Source organism: Pongo abelii, chromosome 20 (genome assembly GCF_028885655.2).
Source record: "Pongo abelii isolate AG06213 chromosome 20, NHGRI_mPonAbe1-v2.0_pri, whole genome shotgun sequence".
NCBI classification, from domain to species: Eukaryota; Metazoa; Chordata; class Mammalia; order Primates; family Hominidae; genus Pongo; species Pongo abelii.
The window spans coordinates 55,576,484-55,593,098 of NC_072005.2; the positions used below are offsets into that span (position 1 = coordinate 55,576,484).

At 48.9% G+C, this 16,615-nt stretch overlaps 1 protein-coding gene across 11 annotated transcripts in view; it reads left to right on the plus strand.

Moving 5' to 3' along the window:
* The first annotated feature begins 11,856 nt into the window (after positions 1-11,856).
* The window catches only part of KASH5 (KASH domain containing 5), a 29,702-nt gene continuing 24,943 nt past the window's right edge, over positions 11,857-16,615 (plus strand). For 2 of the 11 annotated variants that reach the window (XM_054540955.1, XM_024237214.2), the window contains exons 1-2: positions 11,857-11,957; positions 14,522-14,659. In XM_054540955.1, coding sequence (XP_054396930.1) covers positions 14,617-14,659 — 43 coding nt within the window. In that variant the 5' untranslated portion in view covers positions 11,857-11,957; positions 14,522-14,616. The other 9 variants (XM_054540962.1, XM_054540964.1, XM_054540959.2 and 6 more) reach the window with 8 other exon arrangements.

The window sequence follows — 16,615 nt, forward strand, 5'->3', positions numbered from 1 at the left end:
TTCTCACTGGCTGTCAGCTGGGGGCCACCCACCCTTAACTCCAAGAGGTCTCTCTCCAGTTACTGCAGGTGGACCTGACATCCCAGAGCCACAGCCCAGTATCATGGCAGGACTCTGACATCCCCTTGTGTCCCATCTCTGGTATGCCTTCCTCTTCTGGCAGACAGTCCCTTGCTTTGAAGGGCTCATGTGATTGGACTGGACCTACCGGGACAACATATTTACAGTTTTCAGGAATTAGGGGGTGACCATCTTTGGGGGACCACTATCCAGCCCCACTCAGGTCCTTCCCATGTCATCTCCAGCCTCGACTCTGTGGTGTCCACACCCACCTATCCTTGTCTTCATCTTCTCATTCCCTGACTCCCCCCTGACGGACGGACTCCATCTCCAACTTGCTATTTCTCTCTCTTTGTCCCTCTAACTGACCCTCCCTGCTCACCACCTCAAACTCCCTCACTTCCAGGCCTGATGCCTCGTCCAAACTTGGAAGCTCACAGAGCTCGCCTTTGGTGGTCTGTCCACTTTGTCCTTCCCCAGAGCATTTCCTGTCCCCTCTGAGAATCCTCTGTCATGACCCATCAAGGAGAAAGCTGATCTGATCCTCCCCAGTGCTGAGTCCCATCTAGGACCCAGACACGGCATATACTCTCTCCCTTGAAGCCCAAGCTGAGCGCTGGATCACCCCATAGACTCACACACTCAGGAATCCAACAGTGAGTACAATGAATACAAGTCAACTTTCTTTTTTTTTTTTTTTTTTTTTTTGAGACAGTCTCGCTCTGTCGCCCAGGCTGGAGTGCAGTGGCATGATCTCAGCTCACTGCAATCTCTGCCACCACCCAAGTTCAAGTGATTCTCATGCCTCAGCCTCCCAAGTAGCTGGGACTACAGGTGCTCGCCACCACGCCCAGCTAATTTTTGTATTTTTAATAGAGATGGGGTTTTACCATTTAGGCCAGGCTAATTTCAAAATCCCAACCTCAGGTGATCTGCCTGCCTCAGCCTCTCAAAGTGCTGAGATTACAGGCGTGAGCCACCACGCCTGGCCAAGTTTGGCTGCTTCTAAGGCCTCTCTCCTTGGCTTGAGGATGGCTGCTTTCTCACTGTATCCTCGCATTGTTTTTTTGTTTTGTTTTTCTGTTTTTGAGAGAGTCTCACTCTGTCGCCCAGGCTGGATGGAGTGCAGTGGCGTGATCTCCACCTTCCAAGTTCAAGAGATTCTTCTGTCTCAGCCTCCCAAGTAGCTGGGACTACAGGCACACGCTATCATGCCCGGCTAATTTTTGTATTTTTTAGTAGAGACGGGGTTTCACCATATTGGCCAGGCTGGTCTTGAGCTCCTAACCTCGTGATCCACCCACCTCGGCCTCCCAAAGTGCTGGGATGACAGGCGTGAGCCACTGCACCCGGCCCACATTGGCTTTTATTTGCAATTCCAGAATAGGGCAGTACCTCATTCTATAAAGTAAAATGAGTGTTCCCATGAGCCGAGCAGAGAAGGGTGGTTTACCATCTCGGCTCACTGCAATCTCTACCTCCCGGGTTCAAGCGATTCTCCTGCCTCAGCCTCCCGAGTAGCTGGGATTAAAGGCTCCTGCTGCCACACCCAGCTAATTTTTGTATTTTTAGTAGAGACGGGGTTTCACCATGTTGGCCAGGCTGGTCTTGAACTACTGACCTCAAGTGATCCGCCTACCTCAGCCTCCCAAAGTGCTGGGATTACAGGCGTGAGCCACCGCACCCAGCTAATTTTTGTATTTTTAGTAGAGACAGGATTTCATCATATTGGCCAGGCTGGTCTCAAACTCCTGACCTCAAGTGATCCACCCACCTCAGCCTCCCAAAGTGCTGGGATTACAGGCGTGAGCTACTGTGCCCGGCCAGGGATTACATTTCTTTTTTTTTAATTTTTTATTACAGAACAATTATTATCTGTCATCAAACTGTCCTTTCAGATTCATTTTGAATAACTCCTTTCTTTTTTTTTTTTTCTTTGAGATGGGAGTCTTGCTCTGTCGCCCAGGCTGGAGTGCAGTGGTGCCATCTCGGCTCACTGCAATCTTTGCCTCCTGGGTTCAAGTGATTCTCCTGCCTCAGCCTCCTGAGTAGCTGGGACTACAGGCGCCCGCCACCATGCCCGGCTAATTTTTTGTATTTTTAGTAGAGACAAGGTTTCACCATGTTAGCCAGGATGGTCTCCATCTCCTGACCTCGTGATCCGCCCGCCTCGGCCTCCCAAAGTGCTGGGATTACAGGCATGAACCACCGTGCCCAGCCCCAATTGGTCATTTCAAAGTTACTTTACTTGTGGCCAGGTGTGGTGGCTCACGCCTGTACCCCAGCACTTCAGAAGGCTGATGCGGGTGGATCACCTGAGGTCAGGTGTTCGAGACTAGCCTGGCCAACACGGTGAAACCACGTCTCTACTAAAAATACAAAAAATTAGCCGGGCATGGCGGTGGGTGCCTGTAATCCCAGCTACTCGGGAGGCTGAGGCAGAAAAATTGCTTGAACCCAGGAGGCGAAGGTTGCAGTGAGCCGAGATCGCACCACTGTCACTCCAGCCTGGGTGACAGAGCAAGACTCCGTCTCAAAAAACAAACAAACAAAGTTACTTTACTTGTAAATGTTAAAACAGAGGGGACTTCCTTACCATGCTAGCTAGAAGATGTGGCTATTATCTCTCTCTCCTGTCTCCCTTAAATTCTCAGAGGTCATATCACTTAGTTTCAGCTTGCTGACGTGGAACTGTAACATAAGTGACTCTGCTCGTCTCTTGGGCCTAGTGCAGGAGCTCAGTCCAAACCAATGGCTTCCTATAAAATTTACTTAACAAGGCAAATCTACAGAGACAGAAAGCAGATTCATGGTTATGTGGGGCTTCACGGAATGGAAGGTTGAGTTAGGGATAATGGCTAAGAGATGTGGGGCTTTGTTTTGGAGTGATGAAAATGTTCTAAAATTAATTGTGATGATTGTAGAACTCTGCGAGTATACTGAAAACCACTGAATTATACACTTTAAATGGGTAAATTATGTGGTGTGTGAATGATAACTCAATAAAACTGTTAAAACAATTAGTTAATTAATAACTCTATTAAACAGTTTACCCTGAACAACTCAGGGTTTAGGGGACTAACCCCCTGTGAGGTAAAAAATCTGAAGATCAATTTTGACTCCCCAAAAACTTAATGACTAATAGCGTGCTACTGACCAGAAGCTTTACATAAACAGTAGATGAACACATATATTTTATGATACATGTTTTTGGGTTTTTTTTTTGATACAGGATCTTGCCCTGTCCCCCAGGGTGGAGTGCAGAGGCACAATCATAGCGCACTCCAGCCTTGAGCCCCTGGTTCAAGCGACCCCCTCCTCAGCCTCCCAGGTAGGCAGGACCACAGGTAAGGCTCTCACAACCACACCTGGCTAATTTTTGTATTTTTAGTAGAGATGAGGGTTTCACCATGTTGCCCAGGGGTGTCTCCAATTCCTAGGCTCAAGTGATCAGCCCACCTTGGCGGCCCAAATTTCTGGGATTACAGGCGTGAGCCACCATGCCTGGCTGTGTTATATGTATTATATACTATAGTCAAACAATAAAGTGAGCTAGAGAAAAGAAAACGTTATTAAGGAAATCAGAGGAAGTTAGGAGAGGGTTAAAAAAAGTAAAATCGCCGGGCACAGTGGCCCATGCCTGTAACCCCAGCACTTTTGGAGGCTGAGGCGGGAGGACCACCTGAGGTCAGGACTTTGAGACCAGCCTGACCAACATGGTGGAACCCCATCTCCACTAAAAATACAAAAGTTAGCTGAGCGTGGTGGTGCATGCCTGTAATCCCAGCTACATGGGATTGTTCAAGGATGAACTGTATAAGTCACAATGGATCTGCTTCTCTGATCAAACTCTAAATGATAAAGCATTATTCAGCTTGTTGAAGTCTGCCAATCTAAAAAGGGTAGTTTCCTGTTGCTTTAATTGGAATGTTTCTGGTTACTAATCTTTTGAGCTCCTTATCACATATTTGTTAGTTTTTTGGATTTCCCCTTCTGTAAATTGCCTGCTTTTCTGTAAATTCTTGGTCATTTTTTTCCACTGGGTTGTTATCTTTTTCTTTTTGATTTGTAGGAGTTCCTTCAATCACCTACCTTTTAAACCCTTGTCAATTTTATTTTTTTAATTTTATTTATTTATTTTTTTTGAGACGGAGTCTCATTCTGTTGCCCAGGCTGGAGTGTAGTGGTGCGATCTCAGCTCACCACAACCTCCACCTCCCAGATTCAAGCTATTCTCCTGCCTCAGCCTCCCAAGTAGTTGGGATTATAGGCATGCTCCACCACATCTGGCTATTTTTGTATTTTTAGTACAAAAATACAAAATCTGTTGGCCAGGCCGGTCTCAAACTCCTGACCTCAGGTGATCTGCCTGCCTTGGCCTCCCAAAGTGCTGGGATTACAGGCATGAGCCACCACGCCCAGCCCTTGGTCAATTTTAGACACTGCAAATATCTTCCACTGGTCCATCATCTCATCTCTCATGATCTTGGCCCTTGGGATCCTTGATGAATAGAAACCCTTAATACTGATGTAATCAAATTAATTTTTTTGACTTATGATTCATCCTTTTGGGATCCCTAAAAGAAGTCATTAATTCTTTCCTACGTTTTCTTTTATTAACTTTATAGTTTTACCTTTTGCATTTAGTGCTTTACTAGCAGCTGGTCTCCACTTTACATTATTATGTTATAGAGGAGGAGGGGGCCTGAAAGCCTCTCAGTGCTCAAGATCTTTGAAGACTTAACTGGGCATTAGCTCAATTAGAGAGGAAGAAAGCAATAGAGGATAGGGATGGACCACTATCTCCTGGGCCTCGCTTCCCCCAAGAAAATCCCATGGACCCACCCACAACCACTACATCTCAGACTATTTCAGCATCTTCCTCCCAGTGGCTTCACACACCTGGGTGAGACCCCCAACATCTACTCAGTTACCAGGTCTGGTATTCCCTGATATTATCCTGATTTTTTGACTGGAAAAAAAGTGTTAATTTATAAGACTTTGGGTTTTTTTGGCAGGGGAGGGGGACAGGGGATGGAGTCTCACTTTGTCGCCCAGGCTGGAGTGTAGTGGTGTGATCTCAGCTCACTGCAACCTCTGCCTCCTGGGCTCAGGTGATCCTCCCACCTCAGCCTCCTGAGTAGCTGGGACCACAGGCATATGCCACCATGCCTGGTTAATTTTTGTAAATTTTTTTTGTAGAAATGCAGTTTCTCCATGTTACCCAGGCTGGTCTTCAGCTCCTGGGCTCAAGCGATCTGCCTGCCTCAGCTTCCCAAAGTCCTGGGATTACAGGCATGAATCAATGTGCCCAGACCCCCAACACTATTCTAAGCAGTGGGGATTAAGCAGTGAATAAACAATGCCCCAGCATCATGGGATTTGGTGGGGGAGAGAAACAATAAATATGTATCAAGCAATGGCAAATGCTGTGAAGAATAAAGCAATATGAGGCAGAAAGGAAGTTCCAAGGGGACCGAGCTCATCTTAGATAGGGTAGTCTCTCTGATATACACACATAGGGAGGCACTCTGATATATACACAGAGACTGAACTGGGGTAATGGAGCAAATCCTGTCCATGGCAAATCTGGAGAAAGAGACTTTCAGGCTGAGGGAACAGCAAGTGCAAAGGTCCTGAGGTTGGAAATGGCTTGGCTTGATCAAAAACAAGGAGGCCAAGGTGGACAGAGCAGTTATTTACGGAGATAAATAGGGGATAAGATCACAAAAGTAGATGTAAGGTACGGGAGAGCAGACCATGCAGGGTCTTTGGGGCATAGTGAGGAGTTTTTATGTTATTCTATTTAAAACGGGAAGTGAGCTAAGTGTTACAATTAAAGAAGTAACATATATGTATTTACTCATCAAAAAGATTATCCAGACTTTTGCTTGCCACTATGATGGAATAGGTAGTAGCTGACTAACTCCCCACCAAAAAATATAAAAGCTGAATACAAGCTGGGCACGATGGTTCACATCTGTAATCCCAACACTTTGGGAGGCTGAGGCAGGTGGATCACCTGAGGTCAGGAGTTCAAGACCAGTTTGGCCAATATGGTGAAACTCTGTCTCCACTGAAAATACAAAAATTAGTTGGGCATGGTGGCAGCCACCTGTAGTCCCAGCTACTCGGGAGACTGAGGCATAAGAGTCATTTGAACACGGGAAACAGGGTTTCACCATATTAGCAAGGCTGGTCTTGAACTCCTGACCTTGTGATCCACCCATCTCAGCCTCCCAAAGTGCTGGGATTACAGGCATGAGCCAATGCGCCCAGCCAAGGAAATTAAATTCTTTCCAAGGGACGATAATACCATCCAATTTTTATATTTTAATTTAAAAATTACCAGTCTTGCCAGGAAACAAGACCAAATGACAGAAAACCAAGAGAAAAAAATATACACTAGAAGTATGTACCCAAAGGTGATCCAGATATTAGAGTTCTCAGATACAGGCTTTCAAATAACTCTAATATGTTCCCCAAAAATAGATGAAAAGATGGATAATTTCATCAGAGAACTGGAATCTAAGGAGGAGGGAGAATCCAACATAAATTCTAGAGCTTAAAAATAAATTAATTAAAATAAAAATTCAGTAGATTAGTCCCACAGCAGGTTAGACACACTGGAAAACAGATCAATAGAAAAGATCTAGATTAAATTACACAGAAATAGGGTAGAAAATACATTAAAAACATATGAGACATACAGGTCATGGTTAAAAGGTCTAAGAAATACATACTAGAGTCCTAGAAGAGAGGAAAAAGACAATGAGAAGGAAGCAATACTAAAGAACTCCTGGGCAAGAATTTTACAAAATTGATGAAAGACATCAACTCACAGATCCAAGGTGGGAGGATTGCTTGAGCCTGGGAGGTGGAGGTTGCAGTCAGTCAAGAATGTGCCACTGTACTCCAGCCTGGGTAACAGAGTGAGACCCTGTTTCCAAAAAAAACAAAAAAAAGGCAGAACGTTGATAATTGCTAAAGCTATGTGTTAGGTATATATGGGTTCATTATGTTTACTTTATGTATGTTTGAGATTTTTTTAATACTGTATAAAGATATTTTTAAGTAACTGACACTAAATACTCCAAATAAAAGGCACAGATTTTCTGATCTACAACTACATGCAACAACATGGTTGACTCTTATACGACATTTAACAAAAGAACCAGAAACAAAAATGTTTCTGTATGGTTTTATTTATTCTGAATAAGAAAACAAATAAAGCTTATCTATGCCATTAGAAATTGGGGTAGGCCAGGCACAGTGGCTCATGCGTGTAATCCCAGCACTTTGGGAGGCTGAGGTGGGCGGATCACCTGAGGTCAGGAGTTCGAGAGCAGCCTGGCCAACATGGTGAAACCCCATCTCTACTGAAAATACAAAAATGAGCCAGATACGGTGGCACATGCCTGTAATCCCAGCTACTCGGAGGCTGAGGCACGAGAATCACTTGAACCCAGGAGGCAGAGTCTGCAGTAAGACGAGACTGCGCCACTGCACTCCAGCCTGGGCCACAGAAGGACACTTTGTCTCAAAAAAAAAAAAAGAAAAAGAAAAGAAATTAGGGTAAAAGTTACCCCTAGGAGAGTAGGGACTGGAAGGAGCCATGAGGAAGAGTCTTGGAGGCAGGTAGTATGTTGTATCTTGATCTGGGTTTAGATAACACAGATGTGTTCAATTTCTGAAAATTCATAAAGCTTATCACTTATGATCTATGGACTGTTCTGTATAAATATTACACTTCACTAAGAGTTTTGGTAAAGTCAAAAATCGGCAGTCAGCATAAAAACAAAACCCAACTATATGCTGTCACAAGAGACATGCCTTAAATATAAGCACACAAGAAGATGGAAAGTTACAGGATGAAAAAGATACCCTATATAAACACTAACCAAAGAAAGCTGGAGCAATCTCTACATCAAAGTAGCCATTAAGGCAAAAAGCATTGCTAGAAGTAAAAAACGACATTTCAAGGTAATAAAGGGGTCAAGTCACCAGGAGGACCATTCTAAATCTGTATGCATTTAATAACATAGCTTCAACATATATAAAGCAAAAATGACAGAACTGAAAAGAGAGATGGAAAAATCCAGTCATTCAGTACAAGAAGCAAACAGTGAAGATATTAAAGATTTGAACAGCATGATTGACAAATTTGACCTGACATAGCTGACCTGCAGGATACACACTCTGTTCTTTTCCTTTTTTTTTTTTTTTTTGAAACAGAGTTTCACCCTTGTTGCCCATGCTGGAGTCCAGTGGCACAATCTCAGCTCATTGCAACCTCTGCCTCCCAGGTTCAAGCAATTCTCCTGCCTCAGCCTCCTGAGTAGCTGGGAAGACAGGCGTGTACCACCATGCCTGACGAATTTTTTTTATTTTTAGTAGAGATGGGGTTTCACCATGTTGGCCAGGATGGTCTCGAACTCCCAACCTCAGGTGATCCACCGGCCTCAGCCTCCCAAAGTGCTGGGATTACAGGCGTGAGCCACCACGCCTAGCCTTTTTTTTTTTTTTTCTTTTTTTTTGAGATGGAGTCTCGCTCTGTCTTGCCCAGGCTGTAGTGCAGTGGCGCGATCTCAGCTCACTGCAGCCTCCACCTCCTCGGTTCAAGCAATTCTCCTGCCTCAGCCTCCTGAGTAGCTGGGATTACAGGCACATGCCACCACATCTGGCTAATTTTGTATTTTTAGTAGAGACGGGCTTTCACCATGTTGGCCAGGCTGGTCTTGAACTCCTGAACTCAGGTGATCCGCCCAACTTGGCCTTCCAAAGTGCTGGGATTACAGGTATGAGCCACCACACCCAGCCACTCTTTTCAAATATACATGAAGCATTTGCTAAAATAGACCAAATCGTGGACTATAAAGCAAATCTCAACAAATGTCAAAGAAATGAAATAATATAGAGTATGTTTGTATGTTTTCTGACCACAGTGAATTAAGTAGGAAGCAATAATAAAAAGATAGCAGGGGTCCGGGCGCAGTAGCTCACGCCTGTAATCTCAGCACTTTGGGAGGCTGAGGCAAACGAATCATGAGGTCAAGAGATCGAGACCATCCTGGCCAACATGGCGAAACCCCGTCTCTACTAAAAATACAAAAAAAAAAAAAAAATAGTTGGCTGTGGTGGTGCGTGCCTGTAGTCCCAGCTACTCAGGAGGCTGAGGCAGGAGAATCGCTTGAATCCAGGAGGCAGAGGTTGTAGTGAGCCAAGATCACGCCACCGCACTCCAACCTGGCGACAAAGCGAGAATCCATCTCAAAAATAAATAAATAATAAAAAGATAGCAGGGAAGTCATAAAATATTTGGAAAGCAACCAATGTATCTCTAAAAATTATCACTCAGGTCAAATTAGAAAATATTTTGAATTGAATAATAATGGAAACGTGGCCACGCATGGTGGCTAATGCCGATAATCCCAGCACTCTGGGAGGCTGAGGCAGGCAGATCACTTGAGGTCAGGAGTTCGAGACCAGCCTAGCCAACATGGAGAAACCCCCATCTCTACTAAAGATACAAAAATTGGCCAGGTGTGGTGGCGCATGCCTGTAATCCCAGCTACTCGGGAGGCTGAGGCAGGAGAATCATTTGAACCCAGGAGGCAGAGATTGCAGTGAGCCAAGATCGTGCCATTGCACTCCAGCCTGGGGGACAGACTGGGAGACTCTGTCTCAAAAAATAATAATAATAATAGAAATGCGGCATAACAAATGTGTCAAGTGTAGCTACAGAAGTTTTTAGAAGGCAAATGATGGCTCTAAATGCATGTATTAGAAGAGATCTTTAAAAATCAAATGACCTGGCTGGACACATGACCTGGCATCAGCACAGTGGCACACGCCTCTAATCCCAGCACTTTAGGAGGCCAAGGCAGGCGGCTCACCTGAGGTCAGGAGTTCAAGACCAGTCTGGCCAACATGGTGAAACCCCGACTCTACTAAAAATACAAAAAATTAGCCAGGCATGGCGGGGCACGCCTGTAATCCCAGCTACTCAGTAGGCTGAGGCAGGAGAATCGCTTGAACTCGGGAGGCAGAGGTTGCAGTGAGCCAAGACCGCACCACTGCACTCCAGCCTGGATGACAGTGAAACTCCGTCTCAAAAAAAAAAAATCAATGGCCTAATGACCTAAAAATATCAGTGACCTAGGCATTCACCTCAAGAAGTTGGGGGGAAAAAGCTGGAAAAAGAACAGCAGATCAGGGGCTTGAGGGCACATGGCTGTAGTCCCACCTACTCAGGAGGCTGAGGTGGGAGGATTACTTGAGCCCAGGAGGTGGAGGCTGCAGTGAGCTAGGATCACATTACTGCACTCTAGCCTGGGTGAGAACCTGTCTCAAAAACAGAGGAGGGGGAAGGGGAGGGAGGAGGGGAGGCAGTGGGAGGGGAGGGGAAGGGAGGTGGGAGGGGAGATGAGGGGAGGGGAGTGGGGGAAGGGGAGGAGAGGAGCAGAGGGGAAGGGGGGTAGGGGAGAGAAAGGTACAGGGGAGGGGAGATGAGGGGAGGGGCGTGGGGGAAGGGAAGGAGAGGAGCAGAGGGGAAGGGGGGAGGGGAGAGAAAGGTACAGGGGAGGGGACATGAGGGGAGGGGCGTGGGGGAAGGGGAGGAGAGGAGCAGAGAGGAAGGGAGTGGAGAAAAGAGAGATGGCACAAACCATTAATATCCGTCACCACAGATCTTACAGATATTAAAAAGATTGGGCATGGTGGCTCCTGCCAGTAACCCCAGCACTTTGGGAGGCCAAGATAGGAGGATCATTTGAGGCCAGGAGTTCGAGACCAGCCTAACATAAGACCGTGTTTCTCCCCCTCCAAAAAAAGACAATATTATGAACTTTATGCAAATTATTTGAAATTTTAGATAAAATGAAAAAATTCCTTGAAAACCACAACTTACCAAAACCACAACTTACCAGAAATAAAATAGAACATCTGAATAGTTGTATTTTTATAAAAGAAATAGAATTTGTAATTTAAAGTCTTTCCACAAAGAAAACTCTAGGTCCAGATGGCTGGTGACTTCTTCCAAACACATAAAAAATAAATAACATCAATCCTACACTAGCACTTTCAAAGAATAGAAAAAGAGAGAACACTTCTCCACACATTGTAAGATATCAGCATAGCCTTGTTAACAAAACCCAACAGGGATCTTACAGAAAAGAAAAGAAAATCTGGCAATACATAAAAAGGGCAGACCAGGCGCTGTGGCTCACGCCTGTAATCCCAGCACTTTGGGAGGCCGAGGCGGGTGGATCGCCTGAGGTTGGGAGTTCGGTACCGGCCTGGCCAAAGTAGTGAAACCCCCTCTCTACTAAAAATACAAAAATTAGCCAGGTGTGGTGGCGGGCGCATGTAATCCCAGCTACTCGGGAGGCTGAGGCAGGAGAATCGCTTGAACCCGGGAGGCGGAGGTTGCAGTGAGCTGAGATTGTCCCACTGCACTCCAGCCTGGGCGACAGAGCGAGACTCCAACTCAAAAAAAAAAAAAAAAGAAAGAAATGGGGGACGGACAAGGAGTCTCTCAGTTCAATTCCCCCTTCCCCAGCCCATTTCACCAAAGCCTGAAACCGAAGAGAAGAACACGAGCCCCAGCATGGCGGGTGCAGCCACCCCCGCCTTCCACCACCAGACAAACTCCGTGGCCACCGCCCGCTCCGCCAGTGCGCATGCGTGACACCGGTCGGCCGCTGGTGTGCACCTGCGTCTTAGAAGGAGTCCGGGCGGGGAGGGGCGGGGCTCAGACGCTGCGCACGCGCACTCGCGACCCCTTGCCTCCTTTTGCTTTTTCTGGCGGGAAAAGCTCACGCGCACCTCCCCCAACTCAACTGCCGTTCGTCGTTCGTGGACGTCCGTTGTGTCTCGAGACTAGGACGTGGCTCCAGGTGCGCCCTGCCCCGCGGCGAGGTTCCCCAGAATGGCCCTTCCCAGCCCCTACCGAAATCCTAGTGAAGCCCCCCATATTGTGGGAGAGATTCCCCTGCGTCAGGGCCCCCCAAATCCTGACCACTTGGGAGGCCGAGGCGGGCGGATCACGAGGTCAGAAGATAGAGACCATCCCGGGGAAGTGAAACCCCGTCTCTACTAAAAATACAAAAAATTAGCCAGGCGTAGTGGCGCGCGCCTATAATCCCAGCTACTCGGGAGGCTGAGGCAGGACAACTGCTTGAACCTGGAAGGCAGAGGTTGCAGTGAGCTGAGATCGCGCCACTGCACTACAGCCTGGGTGACAAGAGTGAGACTCCGTCTCAAAAAAAAAAAAAAAAAAAAATCCTGACCACATCCCCTCAGAAATACTGAAAGGAGTCCACCAGGAAATCTTGTAGGTGACCCCCGAAATCCTGTCAGAATCGTCTAGAAATTCTGTCAGACTTCTCCCTCAGAGCCTGCCAGAAACTTTCCCCAAAATCCTATTACTCTCCCCAAATCAGCAGAGCCACCTAGACTCCTGTCAGAGATCCCCAGAAATCCTGGCAGTTCCCCTCCCAAACCCAGTCAGACCTCAGATTCTGTCAGAGAGCACAGAAGTCCATCAAAGACACCCCAGAAATGGAGACCCCGAAATGCACTCAGAGACCCCCACAGAAATCAAGACCCTCCAAATCCAGCCAGAGACCCCCAGAAATCCAGAGACCCACCTAGAAATCAAGACCTCCAAAACCAAGCCAGAGACCCCCAGAAATCCAGTCAGACCCCTGCAGAAATCAAGACCCCCAAAATCCAGCCAGAGATCCCCAGAAATCCAGTCAGAGACCCCCGCAGAAATCAAGACCCCCAAAATCCAGAGACTCCGAATAAATCAAGACCCCCAAAATCCAGTCAGAGACCCCCAGAAATGAAGACCCCCAAAATCCAGTCAGAGAACCCCCAGAAATCCAATCAGACCCCCGCAGAAATCAAGACCCCCGAAATCCAGCCAGAGACCCCTGAAATCCAGTCAGAGACCCCCACAGAAATCAAAATCCCGAAAATCCAGCCAGACACTCCCCAGAAATCCAGCCAGAGACCCCCCCAAAATCCTGTCAGAGCCCTTGAAAGCCCACCAAGGCCCACACCACCCAGAGCTCCTGCCAGGGCCCCATCCTGCTTCAGTGTCCCCGTCCCAGTCCTGTCAGAGCCCCGAGATCAACCAACATCCCCGGGGTCCCTCAGGACTCCATCCCGAACCCACCCCGTGCGCCAGGGCCCAGCCAAGGCCATCGCCCCCCTTTGCACCCTGCAGGGTGTTCCAGACCCTAGAAGGGCCTCTCTTCAAATACCCGTGTTTCCAGAATGGTGGCAGCGGGCCCTCGTGGCTTGGGGAGAGCAGGCGCTGGGGGAACTGGGTGAGGACAGGCGAGCCCAGGCTCGACTGGTGGCCCCAAGGGGCGCCCATGCCCGCTGTGATGATAGCAGCGCCCAGGTCTCTCTGTAGCCCCCAGAGTGCGGCCACTAAGGTGCTGGGTCAGCCTGGGTGGAATGGAGGCAGGATGGGGACCCCCAAACTCCTGTCACTGCTGCAGGGACTGCCCAGAGCAGCTGCAAGTGGGGCTGGCAGGGACGAGGAGGAGGTGGCCTGGGCTTAGGGGACCATGTACATCCGGAGTTGGAACCCAGGGGAGCAGCAGGTTTGGGGCCGTGATGAGGAGAGACCTAGGGGTTGCCCGATGGAGAGAAGGGACAGGAAGAGGCAGGAGCTTCGGAGACTGCTCGAAGCCACTCTAGCCTGAGGGACTGGAACTTAGTCCGGGGGCATTAGGGAGCCATGGGAGGATCGGGAGCAGGGGCAAGTCAGGATCAAACTCCCGTGAGAAGCCAGCCGGTCAAATCCAGGCTGATACGGCAAGAACGGCAGCTGCCCAGGGCCGTGTGGGAGCCAGACACGGCCCCTCGCTTCCCAGAAGAGGCCACGTGAAGCCGAGGCAGGATGCAGGAGGGCCTCTGAGGCAGAGACCTGGGCGTGGGAGCGGTCCGCAGCTCAGAGTGGCTGGAGCATCATGTGCAATTTGGGGTGCTGAGGTGGGCGGTCAGCCGTGCAGGGCCTTGGCGTCAGGGCCAGGGTCTATCCTGTCCCCAGGGTTCGGGGAGCCAGGGAAGGGTACTTAGCAGGGGAGGGGCAGGTCAGCTCTGGGGTCCTGTGGGGACAGACTGGAGGGCAAGCCTGGGGATAGGAGGCTGGGACAAAGGCCCGGGAAGAAGAGCAGGCAGCCTGGGCTGGCGACAAGCCATGTGAAGAAAGGGAGGCAGTGACCTCCCCCACCCACCCGCTAGCCCCTTTGATGTCAGCCACCTCGTTCCCCAGCCCACACCTCCAATCCATAAAACAGGTCAGAGCAGAGCTGCTCAGGTCCCAGCAGGGGTGACAAACAGGTTGTGAGGACCCAGAGGTCCTGGGGCACAGGTGGGGCCAGGCAGGCCCCGACCCTTGGTGGCTGCTCTGAGGACACCATTCCCCTGCTTCTGCTTCCAGGAGTGCTCGGGCCAGCTGGTCCTTTTCCCGTCCCTCCCCGTGAAGGAGGGAGGCTGGTAGCTTTGCCAGCAGCTGCACCGCGGCAGGGGTGGCCCATGGACCTGCCCGAGGGCCCGGTGGGTGGCCCCACTGCGGAAAGTAAGTGGCTGGGACACTATTTGCCCCAAGGAGGGTAAGGAGGGAGCCATGGGTGAATGGGTGCCAGGCTGCGACTCTGGGACTTGGGAGAGGTGGCTGGGGGTGGCTGAGCCTTTGCATGGGTGCGGAGTGGAAGGGAGGGAAGGGACTCTGGTAGATTAAGTGCCTACTGTATGCCCACCCACCTGTCTGTACCCCTTATCTCCTGTGGGAAGGCTGGACTGTGTGAGAGCGCAAGCAGCCGCACCCCTTACTCCATTCAGATCGCTGCCCAGATGGCACTTCTTACTTTATGTAAAGCAGCTGCCCTGTGACACTCTCTCCCCTGCCCCGCTTCACTTCTCTTCATAGTGCTCACATGTGTATGTCATGTTTTGTCTGTCTCCCCCACTAGAGCATGAGCTCCACAAGGCAGCGTCTGTGTTATTCACTCTAGTATTCCCAGTCCCTAGAGCAGCGCTGTCCTGTGGAAGTATAATATGAGCCACATAGGTAATTAATTATTTTTAAAAGAAAAAAGGAACAGGTGAAATGAATGGTGATAATAGATTTTCCTTATATAGCCAGACTAATACCGTGTATATTATATATGTATACAGGATATAGATATATATATATGTATATATCCAGTATATAGCCAATATAAAAAATGTATTCAGATATTCTGTTGTTTTCATACTAAGTCCTAAAGATCTACCGTGTACTTTACGCTAACAGAGCATTTCAATCTATACTCGCCTCAGTTCAGGTGCTCCAGAAGGAGAGACTGCCCTATTGGTTGGGACCCCAGAGCAACTCCTGACTCATCGTAGGAGCTCAGTTACTGTTGAATGAACGGATGGATATAGGCTGAAAGGGTGTGAAAGCTGGCTTCAGAGGGTGGGGAGGAGGCACTGGGGTTGCCTCTCTGAAACTCATCTGCCAAGTGAGAGAGCCCAGTCTGATGGGGATGGTAGGGCGCCTTTCTTAGAGGCTCCCAGGCATCCACGGCACAGCCTGTGTCTTTTTCTACAAAGCCCCAGACCTCAGGAGGCTTTCCAGATAGGAGTGTCAGAGGCAGACACCAGGGTGTGGGAACCAGAGGACAGGCTGTCTAGTGACGGCCATCTAAACTTCACCTGCACCAGCAGAGGGCGTGCAGCCACCAGGATCCGGGTGGCAAGGGCTGAGACAGCTTCGAGAGGCTCTGGAAGGAAAGGTAGGAACACACCCAGAAGGAGAGATGGAGACAGAGGAAGGCAGAGGGAAAAAGAAATAGCAGAGGAAGGAAAGAGAAGGCTTAGGGAATGGAGAGTCTCTGAGATATGGGAAGGGAAGCACAGAGACTGAGATACAGGGAAGAAAACGGGGACAAGGGACGTGGAGGCAGAGAGACAGGACATGGGGAAGAGAGACTGGGAGAAAGATAGAAAGAGCCAAAGAGAAAGTAAAGAAGAGGCAAGGACAGAGACGTAGAGGAGAGAGATAGAGACACTGAGGAAGGAGATCTTTCTCAGGAACAGGAATGATGTCTCCCTGGGGGAATCCTGGGATGCGACTTCAGACACATGCTGATCCTCAGAGCCAGCACGACCTGATGCCAGTCCTGAGTTCTATCCCCAGCTGAGCTCTCTCTGGCAAGCAGCCCTGGGTGAACGATCTCATTGGGCCTCAGGGTCCTCATTCATGTAACATGAGAAAGACAGTGAGAGGGCTGGGTATGGTGGCTCACGCCTGTAATCCCAGCACTTTGGGAGGCCAAGGTGGGCAGATCACTTGAGGTCAGGAGTTCGAGACCAGCCTTGCCAACAGGGTGAAACCCCATCTCTACTAAAAATACAAAAATTAACTGGGCCTGGTAGCAGGCACCTGTAATCCCAGCTACTCGGGAGGCTGACACAGGAGAATTGCTTGAACCTTGGAGGCAGAAGTTGCGGTGAGTGGAGATGGCGCTACTGCACTCCAGCCTGGGTGACA